The sequence below is a fragment of the Narcine bancroftii genome, chromosome 14 (genome assembly GCF_036971445.1).
Source record: "Narcine bancroftii isolate sNarBan1 chromosome 14, sNarBan1.hap1, whole genome shotgun sequence".
In the NCBI taxonomy this organism is placed as follows: domain Eukaryota; kingdom Metazoa; phylum Chordata; class Chondrichthyes; order Torpediniformes; family Narcinidae; genus Narcine; species Narcine bancroftii.
Genome location: NC_091482.1, coordinates 10,221,076 through 10,246,926, shown reverse-complemented (window position 1 = coordinate 10,246,926; position 25,851 = coordinate 10,221,076). Strand labels below are relative to the sequence as shown.

The following is a 25,851-nucleotide window of genomic DNA, read 5'->3' as shown; positions in this document are numbered from 1 at the left end:
ATTCATTCCAGATTCCATTAGCTTTTGAAAGGGTCGTATTGGGTCAGTGCAAAGTTCCAAGAGGTCAACATTCCTGCAGCCCCGAACACAGAAGCACTGAATGCAGATCAACCAGTGTCTGTCCATGTCCTTGTGTACTATCCCACCAAGACCACCTGTAAATTGGAGGATCAACACTTGATTTTCCACCTGGGCACCCTCCAACTGGATGGCATTAACATCGACTTCTCCGGTTTCTGCTAGCTTACTCTCCATTTTCCCTCTCTTCTCCTTTCCCTTTGTTTTTCTTTCCTCTAGCTCTCCACCCCCTTCCCTCTCCATTCACAGAGCCATCCCCTCCCCCTGCTTTCTGGTATACCCTATCCATCTATTACTTTCTGCCTGAGGGACTGTGCTCCTCCACCTACCATTTTGTTCAGGCGCCTGCCCACATTTTTTTTCATACCTTGATGAAGGGCTCAAGCCCAAAATGATGGTATATATCTTTATCTTTGCTACATAAAGTACTCTCTGACCTGCTTAGTTTCTTTTACCTCAAAGGGTTAAACCACCTGCTGGTTGGAGCAGCGTCTGGCATTGGAGATGCATGGAGTACATTAAAGCCTTGAGCCAGGACTATAATTACTGCAAGAGCTTCTGAACTGGAGTGGGTATTGCTTGGTTGTAAAGTCAAAAACCACTGACGTTGCTGTCCCCACCCTAGTCATTTCCATTCCTGATCTGACCCACTCTGAATATAACAATTGCCAACAAGTCAATAATCTCTTTCAGGATGAAACGCCGAGGACTGATCAAGAACTGAAGAGACACACAATAACATTGTGCACTCCACCCTCGATCCAATGCTGAGTTGGAGGGAATGGGCCAATCCCAGCTCAAATAGAATTTGTAGTATTTCCTTATGACATAGAAGGAGGATCAGCCCATCACAGAGTAATCCTATTCCCAAAAATCGTTCCCGTAAGCCATTCGAGCCACATTATTTTAACTGCATTATGAATAACTAATCAACACTGATCCTTTATCTCAATATTCCTGCTCTCTCTCCATTCTCTTTGGTGCCTTTTCTGTCTCAAAATCTACTAATTTCCTTCTCAAATATATTTCCTGTGTTGAACTTGGTGATAAGAGACAACAACACTTTTTTTAATAATAGACATACAGCATGGTAACAGGTTCTTCTAGCCCATGAGCCTGTGGCGTCCAATTACACCCAATTAACCTATGTTTTGAATGGTGGGAGGAAACCAGAGCAGCCGGAGGAAACCCATACAGTCACTGAGAAAACGTACAGACAGTGCGGGACTCAAAACCCAGTCCCAATCGCTGACACTGTTACAGCATTGTGCTAACCATGGACAAGTCTGTCCTCACAGAGGACGGTAGGTATATGGGGGTGATAGCCAGAAGAACTGGTAGAGGTGGATACAATTGTAATGTTAAAAGACATTTAGACAGGCATGTGCATAGGAAAGGTTTAGGGATGTGGGCCGAACACGGGCAAATGGGGTTAGCTTGGGTAGTCAACTTGGTTTACTAACTTGGACAAGTTGGGCCAAAGGGCCTGTTTCTGTGCTGTAAAGCTTGAAGACTTGATGACATGTACTTACATTAGGAGGGTGCTTGATAATATCCATCACGCTAGGTGGGATCCCACCACTCTGGCTGCCTGGCAACCCTCCGCTGTGGTGTTTCTTGTGGCTTGACACCATAGTCTCCATCGAGTGGCTTCGAACACGGATAGCCCTCTGCAATGCAAAGAGAAAAATCAGGTCTGGTCCACACACAGACAATTCCAATCCAACAACTACAGAGAAAGGCTGTAACCCCTGTTCCTCTCTCCATAGGTGCTCCCAAACCTGCTGAGAATCTGCAGTTTAGGCAGATTCAATTTATATATTTATTTGTTATTAAATTTATCTTCACAGCAGAATTCAGAATTTCTCCATACCTTGATTATTACCAGGAGATAATGTGCTATTGCAAGTTTGTGTTCAATAACTTGGGATTCTGTTGGTCTTCGTAATTTCTGTTGTTTCTGTCTTAACCCACAAGATTCCTGTGTTCAATGGCCTATGTTGGAAATGCTTCCACTTTTAAGTTCTCTTTATTGTTTTTGATTCCGCTATGATCTTCTTACCTCAACCAGTCCTACCACGGTCTTCTCCCAACTCTGATCTCTGCCACCTTTCCTTCTTTCATCAGTCCAGCCCCGCTGGCCCAGGAATATCCCCTTTTCCCCAGCAAACCTACTGAAAAGCCACTGCTTTGCTCACCCCTCCCATCCTGTAACTGCCTTGCAAGACTTGTCCAAGAGATTCCCACACCTGCTCTGCCGTTCAATAAAATCCCAGTTGATCTTTTGTCTCAAGGTAGGTCAAACGTGGTAAAATAGGGCACCAAGGAGCGCAGTAGAACAGAGGGATCTTGGAATACAGATACATATTTCTCCGAAAGTGGCATCGCAGGCACTTCATAAAGCAAAGTATTGTGTATAGAAAGGTATATAAGACATTAGTGGGGCCAAATTTAGAGTACAGGATTGTGTGCAGTTTTGGTCACCTAACAACAGGAAAGATATCAATAAGATTGAAAGAGTTCAGAGAAGATTTAAAAGGATGTTGCCCAGACTTCAGGAACTGTGTTACAGGAAAGATTAAACAGGTTAGGACTTTATTCCTTGCAGTGTTGAAGAATGAGGAGGATTTGATAGAGGTTGACAAGATTAGGAGGAGTAAATGCAACTAAGCTTTTCCCACCAAGGGTACATGAGCTGCAAACCAGAGGACATGAGTTAAGGATGAAATGGGAAAAGTTTAGGGGGAACATTAGGAGGAACTTCTTCACGCAGGGAGTGATGGGAGCGCGCAATGAGCTGCCAGCTGAAGTGGTGAATGCAGGCTCAATTTTAACATTTAAGAAGAATTTGGACAGGTCCATGGATGGTCGTGTTATGGACTGGATGCTGATCAGTGGTACTAGGCAGAATAATACTTCAGTATAGACTAGAAGAGCTGAAGGCCTGCTTTCTGTACCATACTGGTCTGTGGGTGTATGGTTCTAAGATGATTTCCCAGCCCAGATTCACATACTATTGATCTTGGATCAGAATGAACAACCCACTGGGCATCCACAACTTGCTGAGGTTAAGAATTCCCAAGATTTACAATCCATTGTGTAAAGAAACTTTTCAGACTCCGTTCTCTTTATTTCACTCTTATCTCAATACCACACCCCTATTGGTATCAAACCTATAAATACCATCTGATCACCACACGCTCTGATCTCACTGCTGCCATCAGGAAGGAGGTCGAGGTGCCACAGGACTTGCCCCAACCAGGTTCATGAATAGCTGCTACCCCTCCACCATCAGACTCCTCAACAGCAAACTCAACCTGAGATTCTTTTAAGGACTCTGATTTATTGAGTTTCTTTGCTCTCCCTGTATTGCACGGTCAGTTTGTTTGCATTCATTATCTGTTTACAGTTCTTTGTTTGTTTACATGGGTACGTTGTGTACGGTTTATTTTTTGCACTACCAATTAGTGGTAATTCTGCCGCACCTGCAGGAAAAAGGAATCTTAAGAGTTGTATGTGATATCATGTATGTACTCTGACAATAAATCTGACGGAACACGTGCATTTTTACAAATACCAATCCATTCTCATTTCCTTGTGTTTAATGAGCTGTGAACACTCACAATCAAAATTAATCTCACTTGCAGAATTAGATTCAGAGTTAAAGAGCCACTGCTCCCCACAGCTGTACCCCTATTTGAGACACACATACCGTGGTGGCCAATATCCTTCAAGTCTGTAATAACCTCACAAAAACATTCTTGATTAATTTCTCTTCCTGTTTATAACCATATAACAATTACAGTATAGAAACAGGCCATATAGGCCCTTCTAGTCCGCACCAATTTAAGTGAAACTCCACTAGTTCCACTGACCTACTCCCTGCCCATAACCCTCTAACCCCCTCACGTCCCTGTACTCAACTAACCTCTTCTTAAATTACAGAATTGACCCTGCCGCAACTACCTCTTCCGGAAGGTCATCACACTCAGCCACCACTCTCTTGAGTGAAGAAGCATCCTCTTATATTACTTCTAAAGTTTTGCCCCCTAACCCTTAACTTGTTCCAATCTCCCCTACCCTCAAGGGAAAGAAGTGGGGGATTAATTATTTGAGGATGACTGGGCCTCAGCTTTCAAAAGGTTAGAAACTACAAAGGCTTTCGTTAACGTAGTTCCGATTTTATCCCTCATTTACCACCTGTTGAGTTCTTTCTTCTCTCATTTTGCAAAGAAAAGCTGTCAAGGGTGAAAGAAAATTCAAAGGAATTCATTACAAGAAGCTTGGCCAACTCTACTCTCCCATATCATTCTTTCAGTGAAGCAGCAGCTGAGCTGAAGGTTTAGTTTTGACATTGCTTCTCTTTTGAGGTAAAAAGGCTCCAAGTGAGGCTGGAGATGTCTAACTGCATTCCACGGTGTCATTGCAGAGGGGAGCTATACAAGGGGAGGTCTGGTTTAGATAGTTATATTTAAATTTAGACATACAGCACGGTAACAGGCCCATGAGTCTGTGCCGCTCAATTTACTCCCAATTAAGCTACACCCCCAGTATGTTTAGAACGGTAGGAGGAAACCAGAGCCCCTGGGGAAAGCCCACGCAGACACAGGGAGAATGTATCAACTCCTTACTGACAGTGCGGGATTCGAACCCTGATCCCTATCGATGGTGCAGTAAAGGTGTTGTACTAACCACTACACCAACCGTGCCTTCCCTCTATCCTTTCATCTGCCAACATACTGGGGAATATATCTATCTTTAGTTTGCTAATGTTACCTGATCATTGGAATGTCAAACTTCACATTCTATCTCACCAAAGTCTATGAGCATGCTGAGACACACATTTCGCACAAGCAAAGCGGGGATAAACCTCTTTCTTGCATTTTTTTTTCACAAGCAAAATAAAATTATAAAAGGTTTCAAAGATTGGTGGAATATTGAAGGATAAACCTGGCTGGATTTGTTGACTGTCAGGAATGAGGAAAATTCAATGTAATCCTTCTGAGGAGAAATTAAAATGTTAAAGTTTTATTTACAGCATGGTAGAGGCCAATTCCGACTGTTGAAATTTGTGCCGCCCAATTACACCCAAATTAGCCTACAGGCACATAAGTTTCTGGAATGTGGGAGAAAACCGGAGCACCCCGGAAACTCCCACAGACACGGGGAGCATGTGCAGACAGTGCCGGATTCGAAACCATATCGCTGATGCTCCAATGGTTTTACACTAACCGCTACGCCTACCGTGCCACCCCAAACTCAAGATTTCAATCAAGAAGATTGAACAAAACTATTTGCTTCCATGGAGGAGCAGGATCTTAAAATTAGGCATTGCCCATTTACAGAGAAAGCTTTATCTCACAGGGAGGGTAAATCGAGAATCCTCTTCCTCCAAAAGGCTCCAGAGATTTGTCAGTGTGAAAGACTGAAATTTTTAGTGTTCTGTTGGGTCAGGGTGTCAAGGAAAATGAAGAGGAGACAAACTGGAATGCAGGCAAAAACTGGTTCACATTGAGGGAGAAGGGTTGAGAGACACTCAACTCTGGTGAAGGTGCATCTCATTGGTGACAAGTTGCCTTTACCTTGAAAGACTCCAGGAATCCTCCATGGGTGTCATTTTCTATCTTCTCTTCATCCGAGCCCAGGCCCAGCATAGCCTGCGACTGGTTGTGGAGATCTTCGTACAGGTTGTCCAGTAATGCGGCTCTTGTGCGATTCTGAGCAGCAAGATCAAAAGCACATGCACTTTGTAATCATTATTTTATTTGAGCTTTCACTCCACAGTCAGCATCTTTGCTTTGTATGCAGCAAGGTGCACGTTATCAAGATGGAAACAAGTTTGCTGCTTCTCATATTTATTTTAAACTTAAGACCTACAATACGGTAACAGGTCCTGGCCCATGAACCCATGCCGCCAAAATCACCGATTAACTTACAACCCTGTATCTTTTTGAAGGGTCAGAGGAAAACAGGGCACCTGGAGGAGACTCAAGCAGACACAGGGAGATCATACGAACTCCTTACAGATGGCTCCAGATTCGAACCCAGGCCTTTGGCGCTGTAATAGCGTTGCCCTAACTGTTATTCTAATCGTGTTTCCTTAGAAGTTAGACAGACACCACTGAGTCCATCCCATCAACTCCAGACCTTACTTATCTATCTACCCATGTCCTATGGTCTCTCAGCTGTACATCAACTCCATCCTGAATTCTCCTTCTATCCATCTACACATTAGGGACAATTTACAGTGGCCAATGCACCTATCCAACTTGATAGGGATGTGGGAGCAAAATGGTAACCCTCAGGGGAAACCCACTAGGGATATTGTGCAAACTTCACACAGAGAGCCAGGATAACAGAACAATGTAGAACATGTAGTATAGTACAGGAACAGGTCCTTTAGCCACGTGTCTGTACCAAACACGATGCCCAAAATAAATCTAAAACTCTGCACCTTGCACGTGATGCATATCCTGATCTTTCCTGCATTTTTGTGGGTATATCAAGAAGCCTCTAAATTGCTACTATGGGATCTGCTTCCCTCAATTCTGGCAGCCGTTCCAGGAAAGAAAAAAAAAATTGCCCAGGATATCTCCCTTAAATTTCCCCCACTTTAAACATGTTCTCTCGTGTATGGCATCTTTATCCTGGAGAGAAAAAGAGATTCTGTTGGTCTCCCTACAATGCCTCTCACAGTTCTATCAGCCTCTGATGCTCTAGAGATTGAACTGGAGTTGCTGGACACATGGCCCTTGATCTTAGGCAGCAAGGCTGTGAAAGGAACTTCAAGCACTTCACACCCTGCCGAGAGCTCGCTTCCTTACCTCCAGCTTTGCAAACTTCTCAGACTTGTAGCAGGCCGATTCAGCGTTGATCAGCTTTGTGAGCAGAAGCTCTCTGAATTCGGGGCCCTGTTCAGATAAAGCAAATGGTCAGGAATTTAGTGTCTGAGTAAATCATGTTTTGAGACGCTGTGGACCAGCTGGGCAAGGTGTGCCCAGGGTCCAAGGTGTACCCTTTGGACAGAATCACCTTTCAGAGCACGAAGCCAATATCCCATCCCCCTCCCACCACCCCACACCCAACCCTCGTCTTCCTTATGGGCATCAAAGATGGCAAACATCAACAACTTTTGAATACCACTACTCCTCCGGGAACCCTGATCTCATCTCTCCTGCTCTCATGATCTTCTCTCCAGTTCTGATTGATCTGTCCCTTCCCTTCTGCCCCTGCAGAGGCCTCATCATTCTTCGCTGGGGCCTAATTTCGGTGAGGGGGTGGTTGACAAAGTGGCGACCCTCTCCCCCACATCCCCATCTCAAATTTATTGTCAGAGAACATGCATGACATCACATACAACCCTGAGATTTTTTTTCTCCCTGCAGGCCAGGCAGAATTACCACATTGGCAGAGCAAAAAGAACTGATTCAAGTTACACATGTAAACGAATAAAGCTAAAGGTTCCATTATTGTAATGTACATGGAAGTCTTTAACTGTGCCTACTGTAAGGAAGACAGAGAGTCGCCACTTTGTCAACCACCCCCTCACTGAAATTAGGCCCCAGCGAGGAATGAACTCATGGCCCCTGTAAACAAACTGACTGTGCAATAAACAACAATAAAGTACACGTCAGAGTTCTTAAATGAGTCCCTGATTGAGTTTGTCGTTGAGTCTGATGGTGGAGGGGGAGCAGATGTTCCTGAACCTGGTGGTGTTAGTCTTGTGGCACCAATACCTCTTTCCTGACGGCAGCAGCGAGTGCTGAGTGGTGTGGGTCATTGATGATTGCTGCTGTTCAATGGTGCCCACTATGTTCAACTCTTCTTCTGCTCCCTCTGCACACACCTCTTTGGCCAAGTGACTTTACCCTGGAATATGACTCTATTTCCTGTTCCTAGTATTTCCAATGATGCCATCCCTCTGGCCTCTCATCACCTTGAGATCTGTTCAACGCTAACTCTCAGTCTGTAACTGACTCTCAATATTCCACTCTTCATGCTGACCAGCTCCATCTACTCCTACTTCCCCTCTCAACTCTGACCTTGCAAGTACTCCACATGCTGAGGTCCAACTCCAACACTGTCACCTCAATCGCTGTTGTATTAGGGAAGGCTAACCTCGACCTCATAGAGGTTGAACACCAGCAATAACAACTTCCTCAATCAAACCCTCAGACTCTCCCCCTTTACTTTGTCCTCCTCCTCCTCTGCTTCCTGAAAGCATTCCATTCCCAAGCCCCATTATATCTGTTTGGATGGCAAAACTTTCCACATCAGTGCTCTGAGTTTCTTCTGTTTACCTGACCGTGGCTTCCAATACACCATGGCTGACAGAGCTCTCAATTGCATCTTCTCCTCTCACCTTCTCTCTGCCCAGCCATCATCACCTTCCACCCTCCAATAGACCCTTTTCTGTCATTTCTACTGACTTCCTCCCTCCCCCCTTCCAAAGGGATTGTTTCCTCTGAGGCTTCCTTGTTCACTCTCCCATCTCCATCAACTTCTCATGGTATTATGCGAGAAACAACCCTTACTCTTCCACCACTTCCCTTCCCAGTCTCTGGGGAATTGCACATTCTATCTATGGAAAGCCACAGTTCACTTCTACTTCTTCCAACAGTCGAATTTTGTGGACCAATTTTTAGGGTAAAATTTAGGGGGTTGACTATTACATGCATATTATTTCTGACCGTGGTAAGTGCCTATGTTGTTTGAGGAGTCGGGAGCTCAGATGGGTGGGCGAGTGGGACCTAGGTGAGAGACGGTGGTTGAAGGATAGGGAACTCAGATGGTCAGGTGGGTGGCCAGGGCCTAGGCGAAAGTCGGTGGTCAGGGTGTCGGGAGGCGGGCGGGGTCAAAAATAGGCTGGGCGGTGGGGTCGACTTTTACATGGAATCAACATTTACATGAGTAACCAGCCGGAACTGGCGATATCAACACATTACGTGAATTCATTGTTCCTCTCTATATAGATGCTGCCTGGCCTTCGGGGAAAACCAGCATTTTCTGTGGTCCGATTTGTAACAGTCACAGTGTTGCGCGTCTCACAGAGCCAGTGCTGCATTCTCCCTTTTTCCTTCATCCTCTATCACCTCTTATTTTCTACTCCTCCAGACAGGATCATCTTTAACCTCCCTCTCTCAGCCTGGTCTCCACCCTATCACAGATGTTTGCCTTGTTCTCCCTGCCCGTCCCTTCACATCTCTTCAATGTAAAATATGTTCGACTTCTAACTTATCTCAGTTCTCATAAAAGGTCACTGAGCTGATACATTGTGTGCCTCTCTCTCCCTAGATGCTGCCCGACCTGCAAAGAGTTTCCCACATTTTCTATTTTTGTTCCATATTTCAGGGTGTCTGTCCATCATGCACTGCCAAATTGAGACCACCCACAAATTGCAGGAACAACAACTCATATTCCTTCCATGCACCCTCTAACCAGTTCGCATTAACATTGACCTCCATTTTCCATTAACCACCCCCCCTTTCCTGTCTCTGTTTCTCTCTCCCTCTTTCCCCTTTGTCCCCTCTCTCCAGGTCTCCTTTCCTCTAGCTCCTTTCCCCTTGTACTTATTTACCCCATCCCTCTGTCTCCTTTCTTCCAGCTCTGCTTTCACAGAGCTACCTCACCTCCAAGATCAGTTCTAAGCTTTTCTCCCCTGTCCTTTCCATGTCCACCTCTGGCCTCTGGCCTGTGCCCCTTCTTCCCTCCTCCCCCTATCTTTTTAATTCAGACACCTGCCTGTTTTTTGCTCATACTTAGATTAGGGCTCAGGGCCAAAACATTATATTATCTTTGCCTCCTGAGCTTCTCCAACACTTATTTGTTTACATCTTTGTCTTTAAAATATACCCAATCGCTGCTTGTTGCCTCACTGAGGAATCAAGAGCTCTTCCCTCAGGAGTGAAAAGAGAAACCAGCATAAAGTTCATTGTTGAACCACTCGAATGATATGTCTGTATAATAAAGTTTATCCTCCACTGACAGAACAACAAGCTACAAATCAATTAGGGCATCTTACCTTCTTAAACACAGATGGGCTTGGCAATGGTGGGCCAAAATGGCGAACGCCCTCTCGAGCAGTGACTAACACCTGGCAAAGGTTTCAAAGATAAACGTGAGTGTTTTTTGAATGAAGCCTGCATCAATTAGATGGTGTTTATCCAAACACCAGGTAACTCGAGATCACATTTGATTCCAGTGGGGAAGAACATCAGGAAAATGTTGAAAAGTGCTGATCAACTGCAGAAGGAACTGACCTGCAGAAAACCTTCCCGCTCCCTGCACTCCCAGTAGATGGACGAGTTCACTGGTTCACTACTGGCAGGGTGAAAACTCAGCCCCACCCCCACAGAGCTAGGGGGCATAATCTCAGGATACACAGATAGAAAGGAAGAGGAATACCTTTACTCCACTCCCAATCAAAATGGGCTGTGGAACTCACTGAGGCAAAGCCTTTTCTAGGCGCATACTGGTGATCATTTCGCTGAGTACCTTTGCTCTGTCTGCATTAGTGACAGGGATCTCCCAGTGGCCAACCATATTAATTCTGCACCCCATTACAGTGATCACACATCTGGCTGTGGCCTCATGCACTATCCCACCAAGACCACCCATTAAATTGGAGGATCATTTGATTTTCCATCTGGGCACTCTCCAAATAGATGGCATTAACATTGACTTCCCCAGTTTCTGCCAGCCTACTCTCTGTTCTCCCTCCCTTTCCCTTTGTCCCTTCAGCTCTCCACCCACTTCTCTCTCCATTCACAAAGCTTGCTGATGTGCTCTCCCCACTTATCCACCTATTGCATTTAAAAAAATTCTTAAATTTAGACATTCAGCACAGTAACAGGCCATTTCAGCCCATGAGTCTGTGCCGCCCAATTTACACCCAATGAACCTACACCCCTTGTACATTTTGAACCATGGGAGGAAGCCAGAGCCCCTGGGGAAAACCCACACAGACGTGGGGAGAACATAAAAACTCCTTCCAGACAGTGTGGGTTTCGAACCCAAGTTCCAATCACTGGTGCTGTAAAGGCACTGCTATGCCAACCTTGCTGCTTGCCTTTGGGACCATATTCCTCCCCTTGCACCCCCCCACCACACCATTTTATTTGGACATCTGTCGACATTTTTCATACCTTGATGAAAAACTCAAGCCCAAAACGTTGGTTATGTGCCTTTATCTTTGCCACATAACGTACACCATTTGATTGGCTGAGTTTCTCCAGCATTGTGTTTCTACTTCAATCGTGGTGCCTGAGGGAAGGATCAGCCATGATCTAACAAATGGTAGACCAGGCTCAAGGGGCTAAATGACCTGATCCTGCTCCAATCCCTTATGCACTTTAAATAGCTTCAATGCAGGTTACCTTGTAGGTTGTTTCACTTGCGCCAGAGGTCTCGAGCTGTACCACAACGTAGGCATGAAGGAAGTTTGAGGCGATCATATCAGGAACAAAAGGGGTGTTTTCCTCTTGGAACACGAGTGCCACGATGTCATTCCCTATGTGCCGTTTCCTCTGCAGCTGTAGTGGAAGACACTGAACAATTAGCCAAAACAAGGAAGCAGCGGGGTTCCTGGATGCTGATAAGAATGACTTCAAGTCGCTATTTTAACCAGGGCGGTATTTTTCCCAATGGCCAACACCAGAGGACATCTGTTTAAGTTGAGCGAGGGAGATGGTGGGTGCCTGAAATACATTGCTGGGGTTGATAGTTGAGGCCGCTACACTTGGGACATTTAAATCTTTGGACTCTGTGTCTACTAACAAGTGCATATCTCTGTGTCCCAGTTTTCTGGGATTGATTTTATACCAAACCACCAGCTGGTTCATACTGTAGTTTACCCATGGACCCAGCTCGGAGTATATATTATGAAAGGTTAAAAGTGGCCAGGGTCCAAAGGGTTAAGAGACTCTGAGGCAGATGAATGAAAGAAAAAGGGGGTGTTTATGGTGTGTGAAGGAGGGAATTTTATTGTCATGAACATGTCACGAAATTTGCCTTTTGCAGCAGTGCAAATAGTGAAATAAATTACATTTTAAAATCAATAATAAATAGTGCAAGAGAATAGGAGAAAGTGAGGTAGTGTCCGTTGTTCATTCAGAAATCTGATGGCAGATGGGAAGATTAATGAAGGAATAGGTTTCTATCAGTTGGCACAACACTGTGGGCCGAAAGGCCTGTACTGTGTTGCCCTGTTCTGTGTCCACTTGAGAACCATATGCTTCCTCCCTGATTCTTGTGAAGGACCTGACTCGCGCCATCAGCTGCGCTCATGCTCCGGTTAACCCATCAAGCACCAAGCTTGAGCTCAGATCCTGGACAATGGCAGACCGTTCAAGACTGGTGAGTGCCTCATCTATGGTTAGTATGCACAGGAAGCTTCTACCAGAATCACCTGATGGCACCAGCTCTTCTCATAAAACATAACCCTTCTACTCTGCCTTCCCTGCACTCCAACGCTTGGAACATCAGTGTAACTCCACTTTGAAATTCTGCTTCTTTCCTCTATTTCGTACGGCTGTATGAATGTTAGAGCTGACCTATTAGAATGCTCACAGAAGAATTGTGACAAGAGACTTAATGCTACCAGCAGAAACTCAGTAGGTCAGTTAACATCCCAGGCTATGAATTCCGGAACCCATCACCCTCTGTGATGTTCATTTCATATAACCATATAACAATTTACAGTACAGAAACAGGCCATATCGGCCCTTCTAGTCCGCACCAATTTACATGAAACTCTACTAGTTCCACCTACCCACTCCCTTGCCCATAACCCTCCCAACCCCCTCACATCCATGTACTCATCTAACTTCATCTCTTATCCTTCTGTTAAATGACTGTTATTTCTTTAAATATTGATTTCAGATTTGGTGAGAGGAGTCTGCCCAGTCAGATCCTTCCTCTACAACTGACCTTCACCCACAATGCACATTGTCCCCAAGATGACTGTGGTGGAGAGAAGACATTTGCCTGCCTCTTTGCTGAAAGCAGATTGGCTCAGACTGTGTGTGGAGAAGGATGCAAGGGTCTTTGTCACGGTTCATCCCCAGGATCAGTGTGTCAGAGAACTCTCTGATCTACAGGCTGTTCCCAGGGACATACACAGTGTCAGATGTCCAGAACTGCTGGAAGACCATCAACTTAGTGTAAGATGCACTTTGGTCTGCCCGAATCTGTTGATCTTTTAGCATCTGGAGATGTCTGTTCAGGAATGCTGCCGACTGGCACATTCCAGGCTGCAGGCGTACGTGCTCATGCTCACACTGAGGCTTGGTGCTGTGTGGAAGGTCCACAGTGGAGAGTCCTCCCGTTACCGGGCATGGGGGGGGGGGGGGGGGGGCTGAGATCGAGGGGAAGTCCCTCAACCAACAGGGGGAGTAACGGCAAGGTGTCACAGGTGTAATGGTGTAAATAGAAATGACTGAAATAATGTACAGTGATGGAAACAAAATTAAGGGTGGGAAGAGATTTTTGAACAGTTATCCCTTTGTATATAATTTATTGTGAATAAAATCTATTTTTGGTTTAAAAAAAAAAGTATGTGTGCCTCTTTGAACTTACCTGTTGAGTGTCTCCCTCTGTAAAGGGGAGCTTTGTGGAGACGTGGAACATGATCTCTCGGTGCTTGAAGACAGTGTAGACAGACTCAAACCCGGTCTGACCATGAGCTACATCAAGGCCTCCTCGGAAACTGCAATGATAAAGTATGCTACAACTTTTCTATGCATGGAGGCTTTCAAGGTTAGCATGAATCTTGTGTTTGTGGAGTGACGTTAAACATGGTGAATAGAAATTGCCTTCAAAATTCAGCCATGGTTAATGAAGCAGTTAGCACAATGCTATTACAATGCCAGCAACCTGGGTTCAAATCCATCACTGTGTGTAAGGAGTTTGTATCTTGTCCCTGTGACTGCGTGGGTTTTCCCTGGGTGCTCTGGTTTCCTCCCACCCTCAAAAATATCTGAGGTTGGTCAGTTAATTGGGTGCATTTGGGCAACATGGGCTGGAAGGCCTTGTTTCTGTGCTGATTTTCTGAAATTAAAAAAGGATTAGACTGTGGGTGAACTGAGTGCAAATTCACCCAGAACTGCAGGAGCTTGAGGGGGTAGATATTCCTTGACTCAGGATTCTAGCCCAACTTCATCAGCTTATCATCAAATGTGAAATCTTCCATCAACCAACAATCTGGCAATGATTCAAAAGTTTTTTTTTCAGTATTGTTCCATTAAATTCATTCTCAGGTTCAAATAGGGTGCAGATGGGCAGTAGAGTGGCACAGACAACAAGATAAGGGGGATATTTCCCCACGCAAAGGCATGTGAATCTTCATCAGTCTCTACCCCAGGGATGTGGAGCTCAGTCCAAATGTGTATTCAAATTGGTAGACCTTGGCAGTCGAGGGGCAAGGAATAGATGGAAATGCCTGAAAAGACGAACTTGAAAGGGGGTGGCGGGGGTGAAGCCTCTTCCTCGCCAATTCCCTGCATTCTGTTTCACTCACCCTTTGAAATCTTGGAGGACAACTGTGTCTCCGAGCAAGTTAAGGAACTCTTTAAATTCTGGGCTTTCCTCATTGTTCCCGAACAGTTCTGCTTCTGTCGTCTGAAAAGCAAAAATATGGTATTTAAGAATAAAAGACAATTTGTACATTCTCCCCCTGTCCGTGTGAGTTTCCTCTGGGTTCCTCCCACCCTCTAAAAATATACGGTGTTGCAGGTTCATTTGAGTGTAATTGAGTGGCTGGAATTAGCTTCTTCCGTGTTGTAAATTTTTAAAAAATCAACTCATGTGAACTGTTACAAAGCACATTGAGCCCAGAAACAGCTCATTCCTGGTTGACGTTAATGTTAATATTTTGCTCAAGCCCCAATTATATAACCATATAACAATTTACAGTACGGAAACAGGCATATCGACCTTTCTAGTCCGACCAATTTACGTGAAACTCCACTAGTTCCACCTTGCCCTAACACTCAATCCCCTCACATCCATGTATTCATCTAACCTCCTCTTAAATGACAGAATTGACCCTGCCACAACTACCACTTGTGGTGCGCTGTTAGCCAGAATCAGACACACACAAGGTAAAGACTGTACAACAGGCTTTAATCCACAAAGACTTCCACAGAGCCAGGCTGGCTGTGGCTGCAGCAACTCCAAGTGAGGCCTTGGGAGGACGGCGCAGGCTTATATCCCGGAGGGTGATTGACACCCGACCGGGTGGGGCTTGATACATTCAGGCCGACTGATTGACAGCCAGCCAGGTGTTGTCCTGTCCCCTTACACTCCTGGAGGTACAGAGGTTGCCCCCTGCAGTAGGCCGGTGGTGTACCACCACACCTCTTCCGGAAGATCATTCCACTCAACCACCACTCTCTGAGTGAAGAAGCATCCTCTTATATTACTCCTAAAGATTTCCCCCTAACCCATGACCCTTTGTTCCACTCTCATCAGCGGGAAAGAGCCTATTCATACCTCTATCAAATCCCCTCTCAACATTCTACGTTCCAATGAATAAAGTCCCAGTCTACTCAATCTTTCTCCGTATTCAAGATACTGCAATCCAGGCAACATTTTCGTATACTTTCTTTGCGATTAATCTCAACATATTCTTCTATTCCCTTCTCCCTCAAGTGACATTTACATCTCATACAATCTCTTCTCATTCTCTGTTGCCCTTGCCTGGTAATTAGGTAACATTTCAGTTGTGTAGTCTTGCTATCTATTCAGTGCCAAGCCTTAGCACTATTCTATTCTCGATTCCTTCTCTGGCACACTGGTGTGGCTGTTAGCACCCTTGCCTGCTGCTCTCTCTAAGCTGTGTGCGTGCGCACATAGTTTGCAACCAGTGCACAAAAGGAATTAATGTGTGCACAAAAGGCTAGTTACCTAAAATAACGTAGTACTTAATAATTATAATCATTATTTCGTAGAATGCAATCCTACTTGTATTATATTAAAACATGCCAATAGAGTTTTATTAGCCATGAAAGATAGGCTGGGCCAAAATGATCTTGAAATTTCAAGTTTACATCTGCACAAGCATTTAGCCTGCACATACTTTTGTCACAGGAAAAAAAAAATGGACACAACAAAAGATTTTTGTGCACACCGACTACGAAACATTAGAGGGAACATTGCTCCATCTCCAGTGACTTGGGTTCAATCCTGACTCTCAGTGTGGCCCATCTGTTGTTTTCCCCCTCAATCCCAATGTCCTGCTGGTAGGTTAACTGGCCACTTGAATAACCTACAGTTGTAGGTGGGTGAAAGGAGGATGAGAGGTGGTCCTGGCCATCCGAACTCCCGACGCCTTGAATGAATCAGGTACTTTTTAAAAAAAATAAACTTACAAACTTTATTCAAACTACAACTAAAATCAAAAACCACCATAGCATGTGGCAACAAAACCACAAGAAGCAATAATTATGACCACTCTCTATTACACAGTATTACCCATCAAATTAAAACATGATTTTTGTCATCACTGATTCCCTGGGGGACCCACTGTTGCCTGAACTCAGCCACCATCCCCTCAGACACCACATGTTCCCACTCCAACACTGCACGGACCTGGACATAACCCTGAAAGACGGGCACGAAGCAGGTACTTACTACGGTCAAAAGTAATATTTGTGTCCCCAAATTTGACCCGAAAAATTGGTCCCCAAAACTCAACTATTACATGAATATATGCAGTATTACATAGGTTGTAAAAAAAACCTTGAAACGTGAGTTTATAAAAGGAAAATATATAATTAAACCTTTAAAGTTTAGAATTAGCAGCTGAAATTTAAGATCATGCATTTCTATGGAAACCTCTCTCCATGACTAAGTTTCCAAGCTTGTGAGTCTGGTTAAAGTGGAGCACGTGCCACGGTTGAAAAGGAGAGCACAATGGATTGAAATTAATTTTCAGATAATGCCTTTGGAAACAGGGCAGCTGGAAGCAGGAGACCACAAGTGTGAAAGAGAGTGATGTCGATGTTATCTTGGTTTCCCTGATTACTCTATATAACTGTATAACCATTGACAGCACAGAAAAGGGCCAGTTCAGCCCTACTAGTCCATGCTAAACATCTTCTCCCACCTTGTCCCACTCCCATAACCCTCCACACCTCTCCCATCCATATATCTATCCAACCTTTCCTTGAATATTAACATCGATCTCGCTTCTACCACCTCTGCTGGAAGTTCAATCCACACCCCCACCACCCTCTGCGTGAAGAAATTCCCCCTCATGTTTTCCTTAAACTTTTCCCCTTTACTCTCAATGCATGCCCTCTTGTTTGAATCTCTCCCCTTCTCAATGGAAAAAGCCTATCCACATTGACTCTATCTTTCCCCCTTATAATTTTGAATCACCCTTCAATCTTCTATGCTCCAGGTTCACTGCAGAATACCATAGAATAGAAGCCCACACTGTGATGGCAACTACTTTGTAATGTCAGGTGATTCTGATAAATGTCTGCACGATCAAAGATTGAATCATCTCAATTGCATGTCCATTACTCACCTGTCTGGCCTTCTGATAAATCACGCCAAACTTGAACTTGTAATTGATCTCATGTTCATCGTATGCAACTATTAGCTGGGATGCCTGGGAGAGAGTGAGACAGATCAATGGATGAACTCTTGGAGACACAACAGCTGCAGGTACTGGAATCAAAGTGAAGCAGGCCAGATGACATCCAGGGAGAGGGATGGGCAGTCAAAGTTTACAGTTCAGGCGAGAAGGGGAGTTGGCATGCATAAAAGGAAGGGGATGGTGAAAGGGCTGGAAGGGGGCCAAGAGGGCATAAGATACTGGACCAATGAAAGTGAGAGAGGAGGAGTGTGGAGATACTTAGGCGAGGGGTCTAACCTTTGACATGAATGGCTTTGCAAAATTATTTCCTCCCAATTTATTTTCTGACTTCTAGGAGTATATTTGAAATATTGTTGAGACAGGCACACTCTCACAGGGCCAAACTCCTCATGGGCAAGGAAGGATAAAGGTGAAAAAGAATTAATCAATAAAGAGAATACCCTGGATTGAAGGTGTAGCAAGGCCCAGACAGTAGGCGTGGCTAAGCTCTCAGCCAATCGCTGTAAGCACAGTCATTACACTCTAGATACTGTAACTATATACATTGGTGCTAGGTCTGTACTATCACAGATGGGTAACTCATTGTGAATTAACCCCTTAGTTCAACTTCTGCACGACTGCAGAGATGATAGTCTTTAATACGGATGATAGTCCCCCGGAAATTCCAAACAATTTGTTCATAGTCAGCTTTGATTTCTACGTCTAGGCAGATGCCACAGTCTGGCAATGTAGCTCAACATGTCTCAGCACGAATCCCATTCAGAAGAACTGAGGGAGGCGATGGTGAATGGACATTAGGTGGGGGTAGGTGAGATTAAGCAGTGACTTGACGGTGCACCATGTGTCCCGGCGATTTTACGTTCCAGCAAAGTCATTGTGCAGGATTGTAAGAGAAACAAGGGAACCTTAAAAAGTTACAACCTTAAAGTTACAAGATAACGGTCGAATTCAACTTGAAGGTGAAAAGCACATTGTAACACAGTGATGACTGAACATCATTGATTCTTACCTTGGGATATAGTACAGGAGAGAACTTTGTGCAGGTCACATCATCGCATAAGAGCTGAGGGAGAGACAATGATCTATAAAAACATTCCATTACTCCATCACTTACTGTTGTGAGACAAACACCATTTGATACAAATATCATTTCAACCACATCAACATTTATAAATATAACAAGGCCAATGGGGCAGCGTGGTTGGTGTCTGTAAGGAGTTTGTACGTTCTCCCCGTGTATGCATGGGTTTTCCCTAGGGGCTGCGGTTCCCTTCCACTTGTTCAAAACACATTGGAGGAATAGGTTAATTGGGTGGCACGGACCCCTGGGCCAAAATGGTCTATTACCGGGCTATGTCTAAATTAAATTTAAATTTATATGCCAACGGAGCAGTTTGCATTGGAAGTTATTTTTAAGATCCATTAGGTAGGAATACTCTCATCATTTCCACAATACATCATCCTTTTGCAATGGTTTTGACTAATTACATTACATGGACTAACATTCGGAAGTCTGGGCTAACGGTCTGGACATAAGTATCAAATTATCAGGAAGAAAGCAGGAAAATGTTGGAAACACCTAGCAGTTCAGGTTATGTTTAAAGAGAGAAAAACAGGGTTAACGTTTTGGTGTCTGCAGTTTTTTCTGGCTGCCTTTTAATGGCAGTAATCAGTGTCGGTGCTGCGCATCTGCTCAGCAAAAGGAGGTGTAAGGCGCTCCTTCCGTCCGATAGCCTTCAGGTCACCCTTGGGCAAGGTGTAGTACCTGTTTAGCCTCCCAATCAGGGTCATGGGAAGCCATGGATCGCAGATGGCGGATGGGTTTTACAAGCAGATTCTACAAATTGGAATTATGGTTGTAAAACTAAAAACACCGGGCAGATGAATCTGCTGATCGACAGCCAGGATGACCCATCCAGTACAGACACTGCAACTGAAGAAGGCAACAGTAAACCACTTCAGTATTTTTTCACTTATATAATCATGAACTCAACATTGAATGGTCTCAGCTGAAAGATGGAGGCTTCACTGAAGGAGATGGGTCAGAGATCGTGACAGATAGAGAGACATGATTGCCCACGCCGAGAGGCAAGGCACCTGTGAATGAATCCCACTAAAAGGATGGGGACATGCTGGGTATGCCAGCTCCTGCAATAAAGCGGATGGGCTGACGGGAAGTGTATCTGTGCTGCCAGAGCTGCTGATGTGGACCCAGGAAAGTGGAAACACAGTACTGCTCTGAAGAGTTCAACAGCCCAGTCTCAATGCTGGTGGCTCCATACAGGCTTTAACTGGCCTGTTAAATGAGCCAATTGTGTTTGTAAGTTAAATTATGTAGGTCTGAGCCTAAGATAGCAGCACCTGTGGTTGGCAGCAGCTTCGAGGGATTGCAGGGTCTGGGGGACAGTGGACCAGAGCAGGGCACCAGAAATGGGGAAAACCTCTCTGTTGAGGAGAAGCAGAGGAGGCGAACCCTGCAGGACAAGTGACCATGGCAGCGGGCCAGTGGGAGGCTCAGTGGCTGAAGGGCCCCACACAGGCTGCGGGCTGATGGAGATTAGTTAATGATATTGGAACCAGGATTTGAGAGGGTGCTGTGGGCAAGAAGGGCTCCTGATCGTCCTTGAATGCTGAAGGCTTCCTAATCGTGTTGAAGGCCTGGATCTGGAGCTCAGGCTTCCGATGGACTGAACAGGAAGGAGTTTGTGCAGCTGCGAGAGCATTGGAGGCAAATTTATGGACACGCAGTGATTCTGAAGGAACTTGTTTGCTTTGCTTTTTCCATAGTGTAAGGGGGACTGGGTGAAATGAATGGTTAGTCTCCCTTACAGCAGACAGAAGGCAATTTCATGTACAGTAATATTACATGTTCTGTACTATTACATAACAATACAGGAACCTTGAATCTGCTGATCAACTCTGTGCATTTTAGGTAGCATCCGGGACTTGAGCTCAAGGAATTATAGACTCTTTCCATCCAGCACACAGAGTCTTCAACCCACTACCATCAAGGAGGAGGTACAGGAGCACCAAAGTCAGGACTGCCAGGCTGGGGAATAGCTTCTTCCCGCAGGCTGGGAGGCTGATAAACAATATCCTATATCCGTGAAAGTCGTCCCTAATATTTATCTATATTTATTTTAATTATTTATGTGACCTTTGTGCATTGTGCGTGCACCATGGTCCGGGGAGACATTGTTTCATAGGGTTGTACATGTACAATCAGATGATGAACTTGAGGTTAGGTGTATTCTGGATTGATGCACTGCAGTGGGCATGGATGGGTGCCCAGATTTGACTGTCCTATTCTTTTTTTTAATATAATTTTTTATTTTTCACACCGTGGACCATATCAACCATATGTACCATATGGTACAAAGGTTTCTAATTAAATTTACACAGTGGAATTTTCTCCCTTTTCCCCCCTTTCCCTCCCTCCCCTCTTCCCACCCCCTCCAAAACCCATAAATATTCAACATATACAATACAATAAAACCATAAAACAATATCTTCACACAAAGGAAAATAAACAAGAAAAATGCGTCATCTATTTGTTACACACTAAATCCAGTCGTTTTGTCTTCTAATCATTTTAGTGGATGGAGGTCGTAGGCAAGCTCTCTCTGTTATGTTCCATGTATGGTTCCCAAATTTGTTCAAACAATGTGACTTTATTTTTTTAATTATATGCTATTCTTTTCCAATGGAATACATTTATTCATTTCCATGTACCATTGCTGTATTCTCAGGCTCTCTTCCATTTTCCAAGTTGACATTATACATTTTTTTGCTACTGCTAAGGCTAGCATAATGAATCTTTTTTGTGCTTTATCCAATTTGAGGCCTATCCTTGATACTTATATTACTTAGAAGAAAGATCTCTGGATTTTTTGGTTTGTTATTTTTTATGATTTTATTTAATATCTGATTTAGATCTTCCCAAAACATTTACACTTTCTTACATGCCCAAATTGCATGTACTGTTGTTCCCATTTCCTTCCTATAGTAAAAACATCGATCTGATAATGTTAGATCCCATTCTTTTAATTTTTGAGGGGTGATATGTACCCCGTGTAACCAATTATACTGTATCATGCGTAACCTTGTGTTTATTGTATTCTTCATAGTTCCAGAACATAACTTTTCCCAAACTTCATTTTTTATCTTTATGTTTAGATCCTTGTCCCACTTTTGCTTAGGTTTATGGTTTATTTCATAATTTTCCTTAATGTACATGTTGGTTATAAATCTTTTGATTATCATTGTGTCTGTAATCACATATTCAAAGCTGCTTCCTTCAGGTAATCTCAAGCTGTTTCCCAATTTATCCTTTAAATACGTTTTCAGTTGATGATATGCAAACATTGTACCATGAGTTATTCCATATTTGTACTTCAACTGTTCAAATGTTAATAAATTATTTCCCAAAAAACAATTTTCTATTCTTTTGATTCCTTTTCTCTCTCATTCTCTAAAGGAAAGGTTATCTATTGTAAAAGGGATTAGTGGATTTTGCGTCAGTAATAATTTTGGTATTTGGTAATTAATTTTTTTTCCTTTCTAAGTGGATCTTCTTCCATGTATTAAATAAATGATGCAATACTGGTGACCTTTTATATTGCACCAGATTTTCATCCCACTTATAAAGTATATGTTCCGGTACCTTCTCCCCTATTTTATCTAGTACTATCTTAGTCCAGTCTGGTTTTTCCCTTGTCTGGTAAAAATCTGATAAATACCTTAATTGTGCGGCTCTATAATAATTTTTAAAGTTTGGTAACTGCAAACCACCTTGGTTATACCTCTCTGTTAATTTATCTAACGCTACCCTCGGTTTCCTCCCTTTCCACAAGAATTTCCTTATTATTCTCTTTAATTCATTAAATAATTTTTCTGTTAAGGGAATAGGTAACATTTGAAATATATACTTGGGAACATGTTCATTTTAATGCAGTTTACCCTCCCTATCAACGTTAGCGGTAATTCTTTCCAATGTTCTAAGTCTTCCTGCAATTTCTTTATTAGTGGCTGATAATTTAGTTTGTACAAGTGGCTTAAGTTATTATCTAACCTGATCCCTAGGTATCGGATTACTTGTGCTTGCCATTTAAATGGTGATTCTTTTTTAAATTCTGTATAGTCTGCATTACTCGTTGGCATCACTTCACTTTTATTTGCATTGATCTTGTACCCCAATATTTCTCCATATTCCTTCAATTTCTTATGTAATTCTTTTACTGATATCTCTGGTTCTGTTAGGTATACTATAACGTCGTCTGCAAATATGCTGATTTTATACTCTTTCTCCTTTATTTTTATCCCTTTTTTTTTATTTTCTATTCTTATCAGTTCTGCCAAAGGTTCTATTGCTAAAGTGAACAATGAGGGGGATAATGGACATCCCTGTCTAGTTGACCTACTTAATTTAAATTGATTCAATACTTATCCATTTACTTCTACCTTCGCCAACTGTCCATTATACAATGCTTTAATCCAATTTATATATTTTTCTGGTAGATTGAACTTCTGTAATACTTTAAATAAGTAATTCCACTCTACTCCATCAAAGGCTTTTTCTGCGTCTAGAGCAACAGCCACTGTTGGTTTCTTATTTCCTTGAACTGCGCGAATTAGATTAATAAGTTTACAGACATTCTCTACTGTTCATCTTTTCTTAATAAATCCAGTTTGATCTTGTTTTACTATTTTAGATACACAATCGGCCAATCTGTTTGCTAATAATTTAGTTATTATCTTATAATCTGAGTTAAATAGAGATATTGGTCTAGATGATGCTGGTACTAATGGATCCTTCCCCATCTTTGGTATTACTGTAATTATTGCTGTCTTACTTGAATCTGGCAAATTTTGTGTTTCTTCTACCTGGTTCATTACTTCCAGGAGAGGAGGAATTAATAATTCTTTAAATGTTTTATAAAACTCTATTGGAAATCCATCCTCGCCTGGTGTTTTATTGTTCGGCAGTTTTTTAAAAAATATATCCTGTACTTCCTCTATTTCAAATGGTTTTATTAGTTTGTTTTGTTCCTCTTCTTGCAATTTTGGCAGTTCAATTTTAACTAAAAACTCTTCTATTTTATCATCTTTCCCCTCGTTCTCAGTTTGATACAATTGTTCATAAAATTCCTTAAAGTTTTCATTAATCTCCATTGGATTATATGTAATTTGTTTGTCCTTTTTCCTTGATGCCAATACAGTTCTTTTCGCTTGTTCTGTTTTAAGTTGCCAGGCTAATATTTTATCTGTTTTTTCTCCCATTTCATAACACTTTTGTTTTCATTATGTTCTTCTCCACCTTATACATTTGTAATGTTTTGTGTTTTATTTTTTGTCCGCCAATTCTCTCCTTTTCGTTATATCATCCCTTTTTCCTAGTTCCTTTTCTGTACTTATTATCTCCCTTTCCAACTGCTCTATTTCCCGATTGTAATCCTTTTACATCTTAGTCACATAACTTATTATCTGCCCTTTAATGAAGGCTTTCATTGTGTCCCATAATATAAATTTGTCTTTTACTGATTCTGTGTTTATTTCAAAATATGTTTTAATTTGGCATTCAATAAACTCTCTAAATTCCTGCCTTTTATGTAGCATGGAGTTTAACCTCCATCTATATGTTCTTGGTGGGATGTCCTCCAGTTCTATTGCTAATAACAGGGGTGAATGATCTGATAGTAGTCTAGCTTTATACTTGGTTTTCCTAACTCTCACTTGAATATGGGCCGACAACAAAAACATATTAATCCTTGAGTATGTTTTATGCCTACTCGAATAATATGAATATTCCTTCTCTCTTGGGTGTTGCCTCCTCCATATATCCATAAGTTTCATTTCCATTGATTTAACCATAAACGTGCCTACTTTATTCTTTTTGTTTGTCTTTTGTCCAGTTTTATCCAACATTGGATCCAAATTAAGGTTAAAATCCCCTCCTATCAATATATTTCCTTGTGTGTCTGCAATCTTCAAAAAAATATCCTGCATAAACTTTTGATCCTCCTCATTAGGTGCATATATATTGAGCAAATTCCAAAATTCTGAGTAGATCTGACACTTTATCATTACATACCTCCCTGCCGGATCTATTATTTCCTCCTCTATTTTGATTGGTACATTTTTGTTAACTAATATGGCTACACCTCTAGCTTTTGAATTATAGGATGCTGCCGCTACGTGTCCTACCCAGTCTCCCTTTAATTTGTTATGTTCCACTTCAGTTAGATGCGTTTCCTGCACAAATGCTATATCTACTTTTTCCTTCTTCAATAAATTTAGTAGCCTCTTCCTTTTAATGTGTAACCTGAGGCACAAACCATATAACCACTTACAGCACAGAACAGGCCAGTTCGGCCCTACTAGTCCATGCCGTAATAAATCCCCACCCTCCTAGTCCCACTGACCAGCACCCGGTCCATACCCCTCCAGTCCTCTCCTCTCCATGTAACTCCCGTCTTTCCTAAAATGTAACCAACAATCCCGCCTCGACCACGTCTGCCGGAAGCTCATTCCGCATCCCCACCACCCTTTGCGTCAAGAAATTTCCCCTCATGTTCCCCTTATAATTTTCCTCCTTCGATCTTAAACCATGCCCTCTAGTTTGAATCTCCTCACTCTTAATTGAAAAAGCCTATCCACGTTGACTCTCTCCGTCCCTTTTAAAATGCACAACCTTTCCCTGTAACTCAAACCTTGACATCCTGTCAACATTCTTGTGAACCTTCTAACCTTGATTTATGCGACCCACAGCCCTGAGGGTCAGTTGTCAACGGATTTGTGTGAGGAGGCTTCAAACAAACAAGCATGGGGAAAATGGCATGGTTCTGTGAACCAGTTTACCTTTGCAATGATCGGAATGCTCGGAATGCTCGGAAGCTGTGGCACTCCAGCCAGAGGAAGCTGCTCATAAATTGTTTTGGATTTGGACCTAAGAAAACCACAGGAAAAAAAAACAACTTGTGCAAAGGCTATAATAAAAAGAAGTGATGAGCATATAGAATCAGAAGAGTCCAGTTGTTATTCTTGGTAAGAGTCATATATATTTCCAAGTGATATACTGTAAAACCCCTGTTATCCAGAATTCAAGCAACCCGCAGTCTCAAGCAACTGGAAAAAAAAATGGTGGAAAATAAATAGGTTAAAAAAAAAACCTT

At 42.9% G+C, this 25,851-nt stretch overlaps 1 protein-coding gene across 3 annotated transcripts in view; it reads right to left on the bottom strand.

The window, feature by feature from the left end:
• Positions 1-25,851, bottom strand: part of LOC138749415 (rap1 GTPase-activating protein 2-like) — a 291,433-nt gene that overhangs the window by 19,855 nt on the left and 245,727 nt on the right. For all 3 annotated transcript variants that reach the window (XM_069910700.1, XM_069910702.1, XM_069910701.1), the window contains 10 exons: positions 25,538-25,625; positions 18,690-18,743; positions 17,609-17,692; positions 14,594-14,694; positions 13,654-13,783; positions 11,454-11,609; positions 10,100-10,171; positions 6,903-6,989; positions 5,661-5,795; positions 1,611-1,748 (listed from right to left, as the gene is read on the bottom strand). In XM_069910700.1, the coding sequence (XP_069766801.1) occupies positions 1,611-1,748; positions 5,661-5,795; positions 6,903-6,989; positions 10,100-10,171; positions 11,454-11,609; positions 13,654-13,783; positions 14,594-14,694; positions 17,609-17,692; positions 18,690-18,743; positions 25,538-25,625 (1,045 nt within the window). The remainder of the gene's footprint in view (positions 1-1,610; positions 1,749-5,660; positions 5,796-6,902; positions 6,990-10,099; positions 10,172-11,453; positions 11,610-13,653; positions 13,784-14,593; positions 14,695-17,608; positions 17,693-18,689; positions 18,744-25,537; positions 25,626-25,851) is intronic.